The following is a 17,467-nucleotide window of genomic DNA, read 5'->3' as shown; positions in this document are numbered from 1 at the left end:
GTTATGACACACAATAAAAAGAGGTGCTGCTTTAGACTTAGGATTCTGTGGCCTCTAAAAAAAAACGGAATTTTGTAAATTCCAGTTTTTAGCCTCAGCCTTTTTAAATTTAATGAAGATGGTCTGATCATTCTTATTAACCAAGCTTCAACTGGCTCTAGGTGTTTGCATCCCAGTGACTTGAGGTAGTGATCATAATTACCTAAGAGCGCCCAACATCTGATAGCAGCAGTTTACTGTGCACTAGGCCCTATGGTAAGCTTTTTACCTGGATCGTGTCATTTAATTCTCATAGCAGACATATGAGATAGGTATTGTTATTTCCATTTAATGCAGAAACTAAGGCATAAAGCGATTGAAGAGGTAGTTGTAGTAAAGCCGGGTCATAAGGGAAGGCAGTGTGTTATAGTAGTTAGGTGCTTGAAGTCCAGACTTGGACAGCTTAGATTTGGATTCTGGCTCTCCTGTTTATCAGATCTGTATTCTGTTCAAGTTTCAATTTTCCAAGTCTCTTAGAGTTAGTATGAAGATTAAGTTAGAGATAACGCATGAAAACATAGCACAGTACCTCGCACACAGTAAATCCTCAATAAATGGCAGTTTCTGTTGTTTTGTTGTTATTGTTGGAATGATCTTTAGTATTCTCTCCTTCCTGTTGATTGCAGGCTATTACCCACTACCCACAAGAAGTAGCCCTGTGGGTGTAAGTTCAGCCTGGTATAGTGGTTCTTTATTTTTAACAATGGAAACCATTTTCAAAATGAAGTTTTATGTGAAGCCCTAATCTATAAATAAGATAAAAGTGGAATGACTTTGGTCTAAGTCTGATGGTTTGGGTTATGTGTAGAATCCAGGACTACCAGTATGTAGTGGTGCCCTTGCTCTTCACAGTAACCCCTGAGATATCTCCTTGGTATTCTGGGGCTTAGTGGAACATAGTTTGAAACCCACTGGTGTGGTATTTTGGAATCTGTGTACCTTGTTAACATGTAGAAAACACCATGCAACTTTTGTTTAGTAAGATGCATATAAAGACTCTGATACCAGGTTTTGGTTACCTGATATTGGTTGCCTCTGGGAAGGAGGAGAAAGGGATAGTACTGATCAATGAGGATGTATTTTTATTTGTAATTCTAATTGGTTTTTAAGGAAGATTGTATGCTCATAGCACTTGTGTGACTTTAAAAAATATATAGATATATATGTGACAAATATATGATAGTATTAAAAGTTAGTTACTTTAGGGGGGTGAAAAAATGAGTGACTCTTACTTTCTTTGTACTTTTCTGTTTGAGGGTGTTTTTTGCCCTCAAATTTCTTAAAGGTAGAAAAAGAATAAAAATATTTTTATTTCCTATCAAAAAAGGGATTTCACACGAGGGGAAATCTACTTTGCTCTTGGAAAAATAATTGTGGAAGCAGTTTTGCAAAGAAAACCAAAAAAAGACAAGCTGTTTGCTGGTCAATTAGGTAGCCCTTCACTTAGTTCTGCTGCGTTGTTGTTGTAGTCATCGTGTTTTTTTACACCTCCAGGTGCCAGAACCTATGATCACCTCAAGAAGACTCGAGAGGAGGAGCGCCTTAAACGCACGATGCTCTCCGAAGTTCTCCAGTATATCCAGGACAGTAGTGCTTGCCAGCAGTGGCTCCGCCGGCAAGCTGACATGTGAGTAGTTAGTCCAGGGTGAAGGAACATCCCCTTGGATGCTTTGACCTTTACGTGTATTGTCAGAGATTTCCATGGGCACCCTACCCTGGATGGTGGAGTAATAGTAATTGGGTAGCTAGAAGAATTCATAAAATTTTAGCAGTTTGTCTTAGAAACTGTTGATGCTGACAGTTTTGAGAAATATAACTGGCCTCCTAGAATCCCACTTTGCTACTTTGATCTTAGTTTTAAAAATTAGTAAATTCCTTCCACCCATGCCTTCTCTTTCCCTCCATATCTATTGGTATGATTTCCACTGGAGAATCATGTTCCTATCCTTTCACTGTGAATGGTCTCGGTAATGTTCTAGGCTAAGAGCTCTTCTTAACAAATCCAAGCAATTTCCCCTCTCCCCCAGAACAAATTTCCTTTCCTGGTTAGTACAGTGGGATATCCTGTAAAACATAGTGCAGTCTATCTCATTACATCTCTTCAAAGTAACCGACCTGATAAATGGCACCCAGTCCCATACAGGATTTTGGAAATTGCCTTCTTTGGCGTGACATAAGTTTAAATTCTTCTTTGTTGTAGTGATTCTGGCCAGAGTCCTTCCGTTCCAATGGCTTCAAATTCAGGTAATTATTTTTCAGGCTGAAGCAAGTCTTGATTGTGAAGTTTTCATTCTAGGGATTGTGGTGACCCAGCAATCCCTTCCCCCTTTGTGTGAGCAGGGAATTTAGGCAGAGTAAAGGTAATTAAGTATTATCCCAATTTATAAATGTCAGCAAGTTTTCAGAATCTTCATGGCCAGACAGGGACTATCCTCAGGTTAAGAGTACAGAGAAAGGGGAAGAAAGAAGTCCAGAGAGGTGTTTTCTTTATTTTACCAATGTTCATGCACAGTTTACTATGGTTGTATTTACCATAAATTTAGAGATATGTCTTGCAGGGGATAAATTAAAGGCTTTGTATCCTATATGAGCAAAGAGGCATGTTACTTGCCAGAAACGCAGGAATTTCTTTGTAAGTTGGAGACTTTTAAGATATTTCTATTTCTTATCTTTACCTCTTTGGGTATGTCCTATTTTGAGGTTAGTTTACAGAGCAAGATTAAGCCATATACTATCTGGTAATCTTTGGTGCTTGGTAGTCAATGACTGGTAGTTTGGGGTAGTATTAGTTATACCCTGCTCTATATGGTAGATTAGCCACTTTGGGGTGGTGTTATTCACCCTTGCTCCATGTGGTAGGTTAGCCACTTCCCCTAATCAGAACATACAGACCACTCCACTGATTAGAGACAGACTAGTCCAAAAGATGACCCACTTGCAGTTTTACCATTCTTTGGAAGCTTGGAACAACAGACTTTGTGATTCCATTGAAAATCTCTCAGTAGATTCAGGATCTAGACAGGCTTCAGAGAAGGCTGCTTTAGGGATGATACTTTTTTTTCATTTATTCTTGTGTTTCAAGTAATTATTTCTTAATATTTAAAGGAGAAAAGAGAGTCTTTTAGGGAGTAGCCAAGACAATTAAATCTAAATTTTATCTTATACGTTTCTTACTTCAACCCCCCCAATCTAAGTACAGAAATAGAAATAACATAATATCGGCTAACTAAAATGAATAAACTAAGATGACCGTGCATGTTGCAACTATGACATACAAGTATCTACTGGGGCTTGGGGGCGGGGGGGGCGGAAAAGGAGGATTGGCAATAGATGTTAGCTCAGAGCCAGTCTTCCTCAGCAAAAAGAGGAGGATTAGCATGGATGTTAGCTCAGGGCTGATCTTCCTCACAAAAAAAAAAAAAAAAAGATGACCGTGCAACTTTGGTATCTGTGTTTTCTGAACCATCTGCACTCCCTTATTCTTTGTTGCTTCCTAGTGTTAGCCTTCCTCACTCCCTATGTTTAGGTTGAGGAGACCCCTTGCTCGCCTTCATGCTCTGAGTTGCTCCTAAGGCAATGCACCGTTGGGAGCCTGGATCATTGATTGTAACTTAGACTCTGGTAACTTTGGTGAGGCACTAAATGATTTTAGTCTCTCTTTTTGAAGCATTTAGGGTAAGGCTAGGCCTGTCGGTTATGGAGAAGCCTTTATCTCCTTTGTTGATATTACAGATAAGCCTGTTTTCTAGCAGAGCAGCCTATAGCAGTCCCTCCCCTTTCTCTCCACCACCTAAAAGGCAACCTCCCATAATAAAACTTGTTAATATATTATTCTACATTTTCTTTTGCTTAACTCAGCCCAGCTGAACACTAATCTCAAATATACGTTCAAAACAAAACCAAAAAGTTTTGCACATCAAGCTTTCCATCCTGGGCAGTGACCTCATACTTGGGTTTCTGTCTCAGGTATGTGAGTTCACCTCAGCCTTTACTTTGCCATATAATGGTTCATTGTTCCTCTGTGCGGATCTTTCAGGTAAACAGGGCTACTTTGGAAGGAACAGATAGTCCCTCACATAATAAATAAGAAGGGCCTTTTGCTGGCCTAACAGTCTGCCTTTGATCTGAAGGCAAATGGTACTTGGTTAATTACCACGTTTGCCTTGTACTGCTGGCAGAGTGGCAAGGGTTAGGAAATGTTTCTCCTGCAGAGTTGTTATTTCCACTCATCAGCCGTCAACGCCAGCAGTGTATGTCCTTTCTTAACTGGATGACATCTGGGCTTTAGATTTTAGAATCTCCTACTGGGTTAGGAAGAAATGGGTGATAACTGCTGTGGTAAGTAGTCATATTTGATGCTAAGATATATGTGATTGTATGTGTATTTTAGCAGAGCAAAGAGCACATGAATTACCATTTTTATTTTCAAGTGAACATTGAGGTGCCCATGTTGCTAGCTAAACTGAGGCTTGAGGTGATAGGTAGAGAGTTCCTACAGCTGGATATAGTGATCTTATACCTAACTGGCCTGGCCGTGGTGAACTCTGTTATAGTTTACACCTGAGGAATTGTCACTCTCATGAAATTTATGCCCTTTTCTGTCTGTGCTTATAGGTAGACGAAGTGCACCACCCTTGAACCTCACTGGCCTCCCTGGCACAGAGAAGCTGAATGAAAAAGAAAAGGAGGTAACAAAAAGAAAGGGAGCTAGAGCAAAGAGAGTAGGGGCTGATTATTCACTGGGTTGTCAGAAGAAACACATTACAGGATCAAACCCGTTTTGTTCTGCTCATGTAACATACACATCCAGCTTTAGTCTGTCCTAGAAGTCTAAGAGCTGAAGAGTGAACCTCAGCAGGTTTCGAAGAGTTCTTTTCCTTATCACCCTGCCACCATTCATCTCCTGAGAGAATAACATGTGATATGTAAATCTGAATAATAGCAACTATCATTTATTGAGTATTTGCCACGTATCAGATACTGTACTAAGTGCTTTATATAAATGAAATTAATTTTTTATAAACCTAAAATAACTTGTATATGAAAATGGTTATTTCCCATTAGAATGGTCAGTTTGAGAATTTCTACACTTATTCCAACAATATAACCATCACTTAAAAGATTTTTGGAATTGTTTCCATAGCATGTTTATAAGCATAAAGAAAGGACTTTGTCATCATATATAGTCACACATTTATGTTGGTTAAAAAAATGCCATGACCTATTTTTCTTTTCCATTATAATCATCAGACGTGTCTTAATATTACTTTTGGCTGTTTCTGAAATTTAAATCCAGCCTCAAGAGTCATCTTCAAGCATTTTCAAAAGAATGTGCCATAGCTCTGAAGTCCATTCCAAAGAGGAATTCCTCTTTTATTTCTCATTTGCTCCTTTTACAGTTCCCAAGATCTGTCTCCCCATCTGCCACTCATTAACTCAGGTCAGACAGTAAGGAAGAGTCATGGAGTAGGAGCTAGTATTAGTCTTTCATTTTATCCACCAGGAACAGTAAAAATGAGTTTGAGAGTAGAAGGAAGTATATATTATATCTAAGTATTGCTGAAGAAGGTCACAGGCCCTTCTGATTCGAGTATTGAATGGCCCGAGTTTCAAGCAGTTTTTGTTCTTCCCCACAAAATGGTGACCTCAGACTGCTCATTGCTGGATAATGGCAAGTGGACTGGAATTGAGCCAGCTTTCTAGACAGCTAAAGTGGCCTCTTAGCTAGGTCTCTATATCTCCTCCCCTTCCAAAGTGGGAAATGTATCGCAAAAGCAGAGACTACTACTCTATGCCGTTACTAAAAATAACGTGATTCACACTTGGGAATCCCAGTATTTTCACCCCCGCCCCAACTGTGTCCTGTGGCTCTTCCCTGACTGGCTGTGTTGGAATGTGCTGGGCCTCAACCCAGGCTGCTCCTCAGGACACATCCTTGTATTCCCTGACAAAGCCAGGCGAGCCAGCGAACACCTGCTGAAGGCTCTCCCAGCATCATACCCTGGCTTTCTCTTCCTGAGTGTCTGTCTGTAGGGAGTATTCTCTCCAAAGAGGAGACTAAATGGAATGTGGTCCAGCCACCTAACAGCTCTTATAAATAGTTGGAGGTTGATGTCATTTTTTAAATTTTATTTTGGCTATACCTGCTGGATTAAATTATGAGAATGACAGATGTTAATGTTTATTAACTTTGCCATGTCTTGCAGCTTTGTCAGATGGTGAGGTTGGTCCCAGGAGCCTATTTAGAATACAAATCTGCTCTGTTGAACGAATGTAACAAGCAAGGAGGCTTGAGACTGGCACAGGCAAGAGCACTCATCAAGATAGACGTGAACAAAACCCGGAAAATCTATGATTTCCTCATCCGAGAAGGATACATCACTAAAGCCTGAGGCTGTAAGGGCTTGGGATCAGAAATCACAAATTTGGAATGCAGTGGGCCAAAGGACAGCACGGGCGTTCTGGAGGGTTTCGTTTTTGAGCTGAATTCTCATTGTGAGAAGAGGGGAAGGACAAAGGAAACCTTAAGTTGTGTTAATGTCTACCTTCTTCTCTACCCTGCTTTAAACACTCCTGTTGTTGGTATTGTGCTGTAGTTATGTGCTAGATAAGCTATTATTAAATGTGAGTGGGCATTCATTCCTAACACCTCTTGTAACTAAAACAAGAACCATAGTACCTCACATCACAGTGTTGGTAGAAATAGAACTAAACCAGTCTTTAGTCCCTGGAGTCCAGCTCAGATCCTTGTACTTGGGAGGTTGGTTTTCTGATCATCTGTTTTGCCTTCAAACATTACAGACAGATTTAAAATAAAGAGAAAGGTTACAGAGCATGAGAAAGCTTTCTCTTTTCTTCTGAGGGGTTTTTAAGCTGACAGCTTATGTTTATGATCCAAGGGGAGGAAAATCTCCCCATTGGTCTTGTCCCAAACTGCATCTTTAACTTGAATGTCTGGCTTTGTACTTTGCAGTCTGACTGTCTAATCTGCAGTAGACTTTTGAAGAGGTGGCACCGGATATAAAATGTCTGTTATTTTTAGAATTAATGGATTAAAATGTTTTGCTACTTAATTTGTGGGTGTGTCAAATATTCTGGTAACTAAAGCACGCTTAGGGTGTTGGATGCCCGCCTCATCATGCTGCACTGTCTCTGCTAACATGTGTGTCCTGGACTCACCCTGTTCTCAACCTGGGTTTCCCAGGATACCAGGCCCCTGAGGATGGAGATGATACAACTGACCTCAGCTTTGCTTGGATTGAGACCTGAACCCTAATTTCTCAATGGTGAAAGGCTAGCCAATAAAAGCTACTTTTAAAACAAAGTAAAGCAGTTGTATGTATGGGACTCACTAGAGATGAGGGTTGAGTAACCCCACCACATCTGAAGTTTGGTCCTCAAACCTTTCTGCAGAATAAGAGGCCATGCTCAGGGCCGGCCCCATGGCTTATTGGTTAAGTGCGCGCGCTCCGCTGCTGGCACCCCGGGTTCGGATCCTGGGCGCGCACCGACGCACCGCTTCTCCAGCCATGCTGAGGCCGCATCCCACGTACAGCAACTAGAAGGATGTGCAGCTATGACATACAACTATCTACTGGGGCTTTGGGGGGAAAAATAAATAAATAAAATTAAAAAGAAAAGAAAAGAAAAGAAAAGGGCCGGCCCCGTGGTTTAGCGGTTAAGTGTGGTTAAGTGCGCGTGCTCCGCTGCTGGCTGCCCGGGTTTGATCCCGGGTGCGCACCGACGCACCGCTTCTCTGGCCATGCTGAGGCCGCGTCCCACATGCAGCAACTAGAAGGGTGTGCAGCTATGACCTACAACTATCTGCTGGGGCTTTGGGGGGAAAAATAAATAAATAAAATTAAAAAAAAAAAAAAAAGCCATACTCAGAGTCATGGTTATCCCATTTCTGTTAGAAGCAAAGTTGTTTATAGAAATAACTTAAGAATTTGCACAAATTGCCTCCAGTAGCTGACTGATTCTTTAATTCCTTTAGTATTCAAAACATTTAATTAAAATATGTGCTTTGTTGGAAGTATCTGCCCAAACTTTTTTTTTTTAATAATTTTATTTATTTATTTATTTTTTCCCCCAAAGCCCCAGTAGATAGTTGTATGTCATAGCTGCACATCCTTCTAGTTGCTGTACGTGGGATGCGGCCTCAGCATGGCCAGAGAAGCCGTGCATCGGCGCGCGCCCGGGATGCGAACCGGGCCGCCAGCAGCGGAGCGCGCACTTAACCGCTAAGCCGTGGGGCCGGCCCCCCTGCCCAAACTTTCTGACTGATGTAAATATGCATACGGCTTACTAATAGACTTCATCTAGAGAGTTACAAAGGAAAAGGAAACTCTTAGGATCTGAGGGAATTAGAATAAAGGACATCAGTCTTTAAAAAGGGTGGCTTGTGGAAATGGTCTCTTTTCTTTGCATAGTTATCTCTCTTAGAAAACGTATTCTACCACCACCATGACCCCTAGTTGGTTATAAAGGGATTGCGTCTTATCCCTGAAAAGTAATTCCTGTTCTGTAAATTTGGGTTGCGTTAGACCTCAATGTCAGGTGATGTCTGTTGTAGTCTAAAGAATCTTTACTCTTGATACAGAAAGACTTCTGGGAAAGGTGAGCTTTTGAGGCAATGAAAAGATTGAGAGGAGAGAGAGAAAATGGCAGATGGATGTGGGAGACTGTTCCAGACATAGTGGGTGGAGGATGATATGGAGGCAGCAGTGGGAGTAAGGAAAATGGTGCCAACAGGTTTAGTTGGCTAGGACACAAGGGGCAGCTGTCATAGTTAGGAGTGGGAGGATGGTAAGACAGTCTGATAGAAACCTTGGAATCAGTTGAACTCTGAAAAAGTGATGGGGAATCAGTAGATTTAATGAAAATGACATGGTTGAGAATAGTGATAGAAAAATAAGGCTGTAATTTCAAATGACTGGATTTTAGAAAGTAGGATTATTATTGTTTTGGTAAACCCAACTTTGCAAAATTTCACATTTATAATAGAAAAGCACTTGCTGGTATTTGATGTGGCTGCCTTAAGTACATTATTTCCTTCTATGCTCTTATCACCAAAGGAAGGCCCTTCTTGTTACTGAAAAATCCAGAGCTAGCCAGGGCCTTTCAAAGAATATTCCTTCATTCCTCTTTGTTGCTAGACAAGGTTGACCATAGACCTAACTACACTAACAGAGGTCTTAGTCCAGAGCATCTCAGAAGAGGGAGAGTTTATCTGAAACTCATTGACATGAATAGAGACCTTTTACTGTTAGGATTTTTTATTACAATTTAACATTAAAGGTTTCTGCTGGAATATTATGCATATCCTTCTTGTCAGTGGTAGGAAATAGAGAACAAAAATTTCTTTCCATGTAATGACTCTTTCCTGTGCTCAAAGACCTAGACTATCTCTCATGATACCAACTAACTATTCACAGTTTATCTCTTCTTGGGTTCCACTTTTCATCCTTTTATTGTTCACACCCCTCTCACCCACCCCCTTTTTTTGTGTGTGTGTGTGAGGAGATTGGCCCTGAGCTAACATCTGCAATCCTCCTGTTTTTTTTTGCTGAGGAAGACTGGCTCTGGGCTAACATCCGTACCCATCTTCCTCCACTTTATATGGGATGCCGCCACAGCATGGCTTGCCAAGCAGTGCATCAGTGCACGCCTGGGATCTGAACCAGCGAACCCAGGGCTGCCGCAGTGGAGCGCGCACTTAACCGCTTGCACCACTGGGCCGGCCCCTCCACCCCCCGTTTTAAATCTGAACTCAGTTAATTAACCAGTCCTTGCTGAAAGATAAGAACAAGCTTCCCATTTTTAAGTAATGAAATCATCAGCTTGTGGTTAGCTGGAAAGGGGAGAAGACCAATGACATTCATCAATAACAATAAAATTCCAGTTGGTAAGTCATTCTAGCTTTAGGAAATATGTAGATATGTAATAAGAGAACTAAAATTTCCAGTATGAAGAATCAGAGCCTCAAATTACAAAGAGAAACTTGGAAAAACTCATTCATATTTACTCCTAAGCACTTTTCCACTGGTCTCTAGGCAGGAGCATGGTACCATATTCTAAACAGCGTTGGAATGTTGCTCATCCATTTTTAAGGATGTCTTTTTGAATACCTTCTAGATATACACTGTATTATTGTTAACACAGAGCTTTTCCACAAGTTATACATACCTGGCTTTTTATTTGTTTGAATTTCTAAAAACTAAAGTTTGATTCAAGAGGTACTGATCTGGAAGATTTGTTTTCCTTTCCAATGTGCTTAGCCAGATGTGGTTAACCTCTCCCAGATCTGCTAGAAAGGACCATCTCTGGTAGAGTGGGGCACTGCCATGTCTGTGGCCTTGTGTTGAAGAGGTAGCCCAGCTAAGACAAAGGATTTCTCTTCAATCAGACACAATAACCAGCGCTTCTGACTGACATGTAAGTGAAATTGAGCAGGATCGCAGGGTCAGAGCAGCTTGGATAGGATAGTAGTGGTCACGCTGACATAGGCTCTTAATTTGGGAGTGAGAACAATAGTGAAGAGCATTTAACTAGGGGATATTTTGGAACCTAAGTAGCTTATCCATGAAATATGCGTCAGAACTGAGGGCTAGTGTGCTGCTTTTGAGAGGTGGGGGGGACAGGTGAATAATTTCTGAAGTCTGGAAAGCCGGTTTCTATATCTGTCATTTTCTCTTCGGTGATTGCCTGCTGCCTTGGCTTCTATTGGTTGAGATGTGCTGTGATGAAACAGTACCAGCTGCCCTTTGATTTGACTGACCAGGCTTACAAGTCAAGAGACATAGGTATTTAAGGGGAGGATGAATGTCTTGCATCTGACATTAAAATTCCTTTGTCACTATGAGTTACTTGCTTGTTATGCATTGTGTACTGGGCCCCCTTCCCTGTCAAGAGTAGGAATAAGGAAGTTGACATAAGAACGCAGAGAGTGACCATTAAGAGATTTAAAACTCCAAACTGAGAAGTACAAAAAACTTAATAGTTGTAGCCCTGAATGTCACCATACTTTCCCTTGTCTTTGAAAGCCCTGCAGTTAACCTTTGCCAGCTAGACTTGTCTTATGTCTTTCATGGCTGAATAATTAAGTCTGATGCACTTATTTTCTGCTTTGGAACACAGGGCGGCATGGATTTCCATGGCACCAAACTAATCATTTGGTTGAATTAATCTCTCATCCTTAACCAAGCAACACTTTTTTTTCAGCTTGCTATGGTCTCCCCTGAGGTCTTACATGGCAGAAAGCTTCCACGTGGCTTGCTGATGATCCTGCCTTAGTCCAGAGTTATGTTGAACAGAAGTAGCATCTTAGGAAGTGTGGGAAGGAGAAGACCTCATAGTTGTTTTAAGAAACCAACACTTTCTTAATCAAAGCAAAAATGCCAAAATGCTGTCATCTTATCACCCTTCTTCAGTGAACTGTCAGCTGACTGCCAACTCATGACACCTCTAATGCATCTCTTCTCCTTGGAGAGCTGTCTGCCAAGTATATTCCCTGTTTCTGAAATTGTTCGCAGCGACCCAACCTTCTTTTTTTTTTTATTTTTTTGTGAGGAAGATCAGCCCTGAGCTAACATCCATGCTAATCCTCCTCTTTTTTTTTTTTGCTGAGGAAGACCAGCTCTGAGCTAACATCTATTGCCAATCCTCCTCCTTTTTTGTTCCCCCAAAGCCCCAGTAGATAGTTGTATGTCATAGTTGCACATCCTTCTAGTTGCTGTATGTGGGACACGGCCTCAGCATGGCCGGAGAAGCGGTGAGTCGGTGCGCGCCCGGGATCTGAACCTGGGCCGCCAGCAGCGGAGCACACGCACTTAACCGCTAAGCCACGGGGCCGGCCCTCCAACCTTCTTTTATCTCCCACTAAACAATAAATAACTGCTGATTTGGATTTCCCTCATCATCACTCTTCATTTAGGGAATTCCTTTAAAATATAAAAAATTTATTTAAAAAGTAAAACGTTAATGGAACATGCACTGTGGAGCTTAATTTTAATGTTCCCAATCAGTGTCCCCTATAAGAAAATTGATTTTGAATTGGGGCTAAGTGATGTTTTTATTTCAGTTTCCAATCTTAGGACGTTGTCCAAGAGGAAAAGGGCAATTTTCAGGGTAATTTAATAGCTTTTCCCCAAAAAATATTGAAAAGGAGGGAGAAGTGCAGAAATGCCATGAAGACACTAGCTCCCAAGTACCAAGGGCCTTAGAGATGGGTGGACTGGTTTGAACTTTCAGTAAAGGAGGAGAGGGCAGCAGTGAGCCAACACTGATCCCATGGGAATTTGCTGTCTGCTTTGGAAAGGTGAAACAGCCTTTCCACACCATATATCGTTGGCAGCTTTTTTTTTTTTGGTGAGGGAGATTGGCCATGAGCTAACATCTCTTGCCAATCTTCCTCTTTTTTTTTTGCTGAGGAAGATTGGCCCTGAGCTAACATCTGTGCCCATCTTCCTCTATTTTGTATATGGGACGCCACCACAGCATGGCTTGATGAGCGGTGCATAGGTCCGTGCCTGGGATCCGAACCTGCGAACCCTGGGCTGCCGAAGTGGAGCACACAAACTTAACCACTACACCACCAGGCTGGCCCCTGGGAGCCTCTTTTTAACCAAGGTCAAGCTGTAGCAGAAAAAACCACTCTTTCAGGGGCAGGAGCCAGAGCCCTTATTTTTTGCCTAGTAGATACTCCTTGATATATTTTTACCAAAGGGCATTTATCTAAGCTCTAGCCACAGACAGGTGACAGCAATGTCAACCTTACCTGGCGGCCCCACCCCAACAAGAAAATCTTTGCCTTGTTTTGGGTGTGCATAGTTTCAGATACAGAACATCTGTCAGATCTAAGTCAGCATAGGTTTAACTTCATGATGCAAAGCAAAACGCTTTTGAGAGCAAAATCTCCCAGGAGTGCCTCCACCCCCAGCAACTGCAGAAAAGAAGGCGTCCGTGGGAGAGAAGGGTGGCTATAGACGTCATTGCATCTTCCAGATCCCAGCTGTGACCTGGCTCAGAGTTTTACAGTTAAAAATAACCGTGGCTTAGAGTTGGGGGAAAAAAGTAAACTGTTGCATCTCCATGGAAACTAGGAGAGGGAAAAAGGCAAGCCATGGATTTCCAGCAGATGTGGCAAGATGGGGTGGATATAGAGGCTGGGAGCTTAGAGGCCCTCTGGTGAAAGGAGATAGCCCTCATTAGCAACCAGGGTGTAGCCAGACATCTCTCCAGGGCTCTGGAGACACACTTTGCAGCCAAGATAGGTTTGCAACAACAGTGTGTACATCAGGTGAAGAATTATTTGAGTCTTCCAACTTCCTGGAACGCAGATTTGCTACTATTCGGCAAACTGAGAGCAGAGGAGCAACACAGTAGGTTAGATGTTGCCTTCTAACCAATCTGAGAACCTCTGCTCTGCCCCACCACCTCCCCACCCCATTCACCTTCCGCTCTTTCATCTGCATAGTCAGAGGCTTGACATAACATAGGTAGCAATTTCTAACTAGAGGGGAAGTCTTCAGGCTCTTGGGCTGACAGGGACATTTACTCCTATTTGGTAGGACCCAGTTATTTCTCTTTGGTGTCGTAGGAGATAATGCAAAGTGGCATTAATTACCAAGGATGTCCTTAAAAGTATGTCTTACCATTTCTGGTACTGTTACTATCAGAGGTGACTAACTCTTGGGGGGGTGAGGGATATTTTATTTCTTCATATCCCCTTTCTTTAAAGGTTTCTTTAAAAACAATCTTTTTCCTCAAGAAATACATGAATACGTTCTAGTTGTAAAAATTTTTTTTAATCCCCTCTTTTCCTTCCTAAATGAAGAGTTTATATGCATTCTTGTTTACCTGCCCAGTGTATATATTGGAAAGACCTGCGTGCTAATCCTCTGCTACTTAATAATAATACAAACTTGTGCAAGTTTCTCAACCTCTCATGTCTAAAGATTTTATTTATTTATTTTTTCCCCCAAAGCCCCAGCAGATAGTTGTATGTCATAGCTGCACATCCTTCTAGTTGCTGTATGTGGGACGCGGCCTCAGCACGGCCGGAGAAGCGGTGCGTCGGTGCACGCCCGGGATCCGAACTCGGGCCACCAGCAGTGGAGCGCGTGCACTTAACCGCTAAGCCACCGGGCCGGCCCTCAACCTCTCATGTCTAAAGTGTGGTTGATAATACCTACCTGACTGGGTTTGATGAAAATTAAATGGGATAAGGCATGTAATACACCAGGTACCTCCCTTCCTTCCCATGGAGCCTTTGGTATTTTCATTTAACTCCAGCCAGGTATGAACAAACACTTGATTTTCCTGTACTACACAATTCACACCATGCTGAAGTCTCACAGAGGGCCACTAAGATCTGAAAGACACAGAGCAAGTGTTAATACAGGCAGATGTGCATTTTTCAAGGATGTTGTTTATACTGGAATTCTCATCACTGTGCATCATTGCCACAGTCCCAGGGTTGAATTAAAGGCAGAAAATTTCAGAGACAGATAGATATTAAATGACCTAGTTATCCTAGACATGTTGTAATATTCCCTTATATAATGCTCGGGAAGCTTGAAGTCAGGTTACAAAACTGTATGCACACTATGGTTGTAACTGTGTAATGAAAACTAAAGTATCATGTGTACTGACAAGACCAGAAAGAAAAGATGCTAATCGTTGTTAAGTATTAAAATTATGGGTGATGCTTTTTCTTTTTTTTTTGGTAAGTGACATTTCTTTATTAATGGAAAAATAAATTTTATAAGAACTATGAAGACTCAAAAAATAGAAGTTTAAAGTATTGTACATTAATAAAATATAGTTAGTCCTTACGATAGCCATACAAGGTGCTATCTTACATCTTATAAAATTGTACTAACCTTAGGCAAATTTCTGTAATAGATGAAATGTGTTTTGGGACTCTATCCTCCTAGTTCTTTTATCTTTTCCATATTTATAGTTTCTTCCCAGATACTTGGTGTCCGCTGGACAGTAGCTTAAAGGTTTACTTCTCTGGGGGATTTGCATTTTTATAGCTATCAGTGGTATATACTCTGGAATTACAGGCATTAGCAAGCAGGCATTCAAGACATCTGTGAGTCACAGGACCCGATGACACCCTGAAATCAAACTTCTGTAGACTGGGGAGCCCTGATCACAGCTGTTCCCCAATTCTAACAGATATATCAAAGCTATTGCCAATTTGTTAACCAAAGGCAATGATACTAATGGAAGATGCAACTGTTCTTTCTGAGGGACTCGTAAAGGTCTGATTAATCTAAGGAGCAGTATGTCCAAACAATTAAGAATATTTTTGGAAAGGTAGACCAGAAGCCAAGCTGAGTAGAAGTTTCCACCCTCCACGTACTGTGTCTAATCAGATGCCCTCTCATTCTGCGCAGAAGCTACACTGCTTATTTAGATGTAGTCAGGAGCACCCTCCCCTTCTCTGGACGTAGACATGTCATACATTTGTAGCAGACAGTCTCTAAGATGTTTCTACATCTAAAATAGTTGACACCTATAAAGAAACCTATTTATAGTCTAGTAATGTGCTGTCCAGTAAGGTAGCCACTAGCCTCATGTGGCTATTTAAATTGATTAAAATTAATTTTAATAAAAAATTCAGTTCCTGAGTCACACTAGCCACACTTCAAGTGTTTAAAAGCCACATGAGGTTAGTGGCTACAGCACTGGAGAGTGCAGATACATCACACCAAGTTCTATTGGATAGTGCTGGTCTAGAAGATAATACCTTCAAACTGCATTTTTGTAGAGATATATAGAAGCCCTCACTCCCACGTTTTGTAGAGGCATAAAGCACCTCCCTACCCAGGGGCATATATGTAGAGTCATTAAATGTTCTTACTGACTTTAGCACTTCTTCCTACTTTCCTTAATCTCTAGATCTTCACACGTACATCACACTCAACACAAACTCTATTTTAGCCCTCCTCCCTCCTCTACTGATGAGGATGTGATTCTTCACGGTAGGCTTAGTTCCTATAATCCATGAAAACGCTCAGCTCCTTGTCACTAACCAGAGCTGTTCTGGAAATCTGCCTTCTGTGTAACAAGCTTGAATATGAAGAGGGATGTATCTATTTGTGCTGCTGAGTCATTGAACGGACTGAAGGAAGGACTGTGGGGGGAGAAACAGATGAAAGCAGCATACAATCGTTTCTATTAGAGATTTTGCTATTTTGGTATTGGCATATCAAAAATAAGTCACTAGATGAATTGATGGTGGAGCAATTTCGTGCCGGGAAGATGCCTTTCCCAGGCAAGATTTGAATTCCTAGTGTTTTATCCTGAATCAGATTCTGCTTTGTTCTCTTGCAGAAAGATTAATTTTGCCTAATGTTAAACTTTTAATTCTTTTTATGAAAGCAAAAATAAACAAATCTCTCCATTCTAGGCCTTTTTAGCTCCCCTAAGATTATCACTAAAGTGCCTTTGATGTTATATTTTTGTCTGGGAAGCAGCCAGAACTTTAGATATTCCTGCACCCACGGGATGACTCTTGAATCCGGTCAGAGATCAGAAAGAGCATAAAAAGGCCTCAAAGCTTTTGGTTGAAGATGCTGGGAGATGTAAAACCAAAGCGCGATTTTTACTTTCCTCACCAACCCCTCCCTCCAAATCTATGACTACTCGTTTGACTATTCAGCAATTCTGATGCCAATGATTTACAACGGTGAGGAGCTGGGTCTGGGGAGTAGAGGGCTGGGCGCAGAGTCAGGACTCTTAGGTCTATGAATCACTGCAGAGCCTTGAGGAAGTCGTTTATACCTCCCCTCACCTGCCAGAACAGGGGTGTGCTGAAAAAAGTCCGTTTCGCACCTACTTAGGTTACAGATAGGCAAACCTAAATCTAAAAAGACCCTCAGAGTGACACAGCAAATAAGCCCTCCAAGAATCTGTGTGTTCAGCCTGGGCTCCGAGCCCCTGCAGCTCTACCTGCGGGTCTGTGGATCTGGTGTGTTGAGACTCGGATGGCACCTGTGGTTTGTGGTGGTGGGTTGGCGGTCTCAGAGCAGGCAGAAGATGGGCATATCTATAGCTACTTTCGAGTCTGGGACAATATGACCTCCCACAGTTGCTAGAAACTGCTCATACCTGCCCAAGCAAAATTCATCCAACAGCTGCCATGAGATTTATTTTCCCTTCGTTCTTCGGTCTCAACTCCAGGGCTCTCCCGAGCAGGATAGAAGGTGGGGGTGGGGTGAGAGGCGGTGATTAGTCACTAACTGCAGTCTTCACACCTTTTATATTTGTTTTCTTGCCTTTAACCCTCTCACATCCAGAAAGTACTCTAGTACACTACCCCTGCACTCGCACCCCAACCCCGGCTGGTAGGTAGACGCTGAAGTGGGGGAGAGAGGCGTCGTAAGTTGTGAGACAGACGAGGAGGCGACAGAGG

The 17,467-nt window shown here is 41.9% G+C and overlaps 1 protein-coding gene across 3 annotated transcripts in view; it reads left to right on the top strand.

Annotated features, from left to right (window-relative positions):
• Positions 1-7,112, top strand: part of TADA2A (transcriptional adaptor 2A) — a 46,197-nt gene extending 39,085 nt beyond the window's left edge. For all 3 annotated transcript variants that reach the window (XM_058560452.1, XM_058560454.1, XM_058560455.1), the window contains 4 exons: positions 1,534-1,666; positions 2,240-2,283; positions 4,654-4,727; positions 6,246-7,112. In XM_058560452.1, coding sequence (XP_058416435.1) covers positions 1,534-1,666; positions 2,240-2,283; positions 4,654-4,727; positions 6,246-6,431 — 437 coding nt within the window. In that variant the 3' untranslated portion in view covers positions 6,432-7,112. The remainder of the gene's footprint in view (positions 1-1,533; positions 1,667-2,239; positions 2,284-4,653; positions 4,728-6,245) is intronic.
• The last annotated feature ends 10,355 nt before the right edge of the window (positions 7,113-17,467 follow it).

Source organism: Diceros bicornis, chromosome 18, assembly GCF_020826845.1.
Source record: "Diceros bicornis minor isolate mBicDic1 chromosome 18, mDicBic1.mat.cur, whole genome shotgun sequence".
In the NCBI taxonomy this organism is placed as follows: Eukaryota; Metazoa; Chordata; class Mammalia; order Perissodactyla; family Rhinocerotidae; genus Diceros; species Diceros bicornis.
Note: the sequence above shows the minus strand (reverse complement) of the source record. Positions and strands in the feature narration are given on the sequence as shown.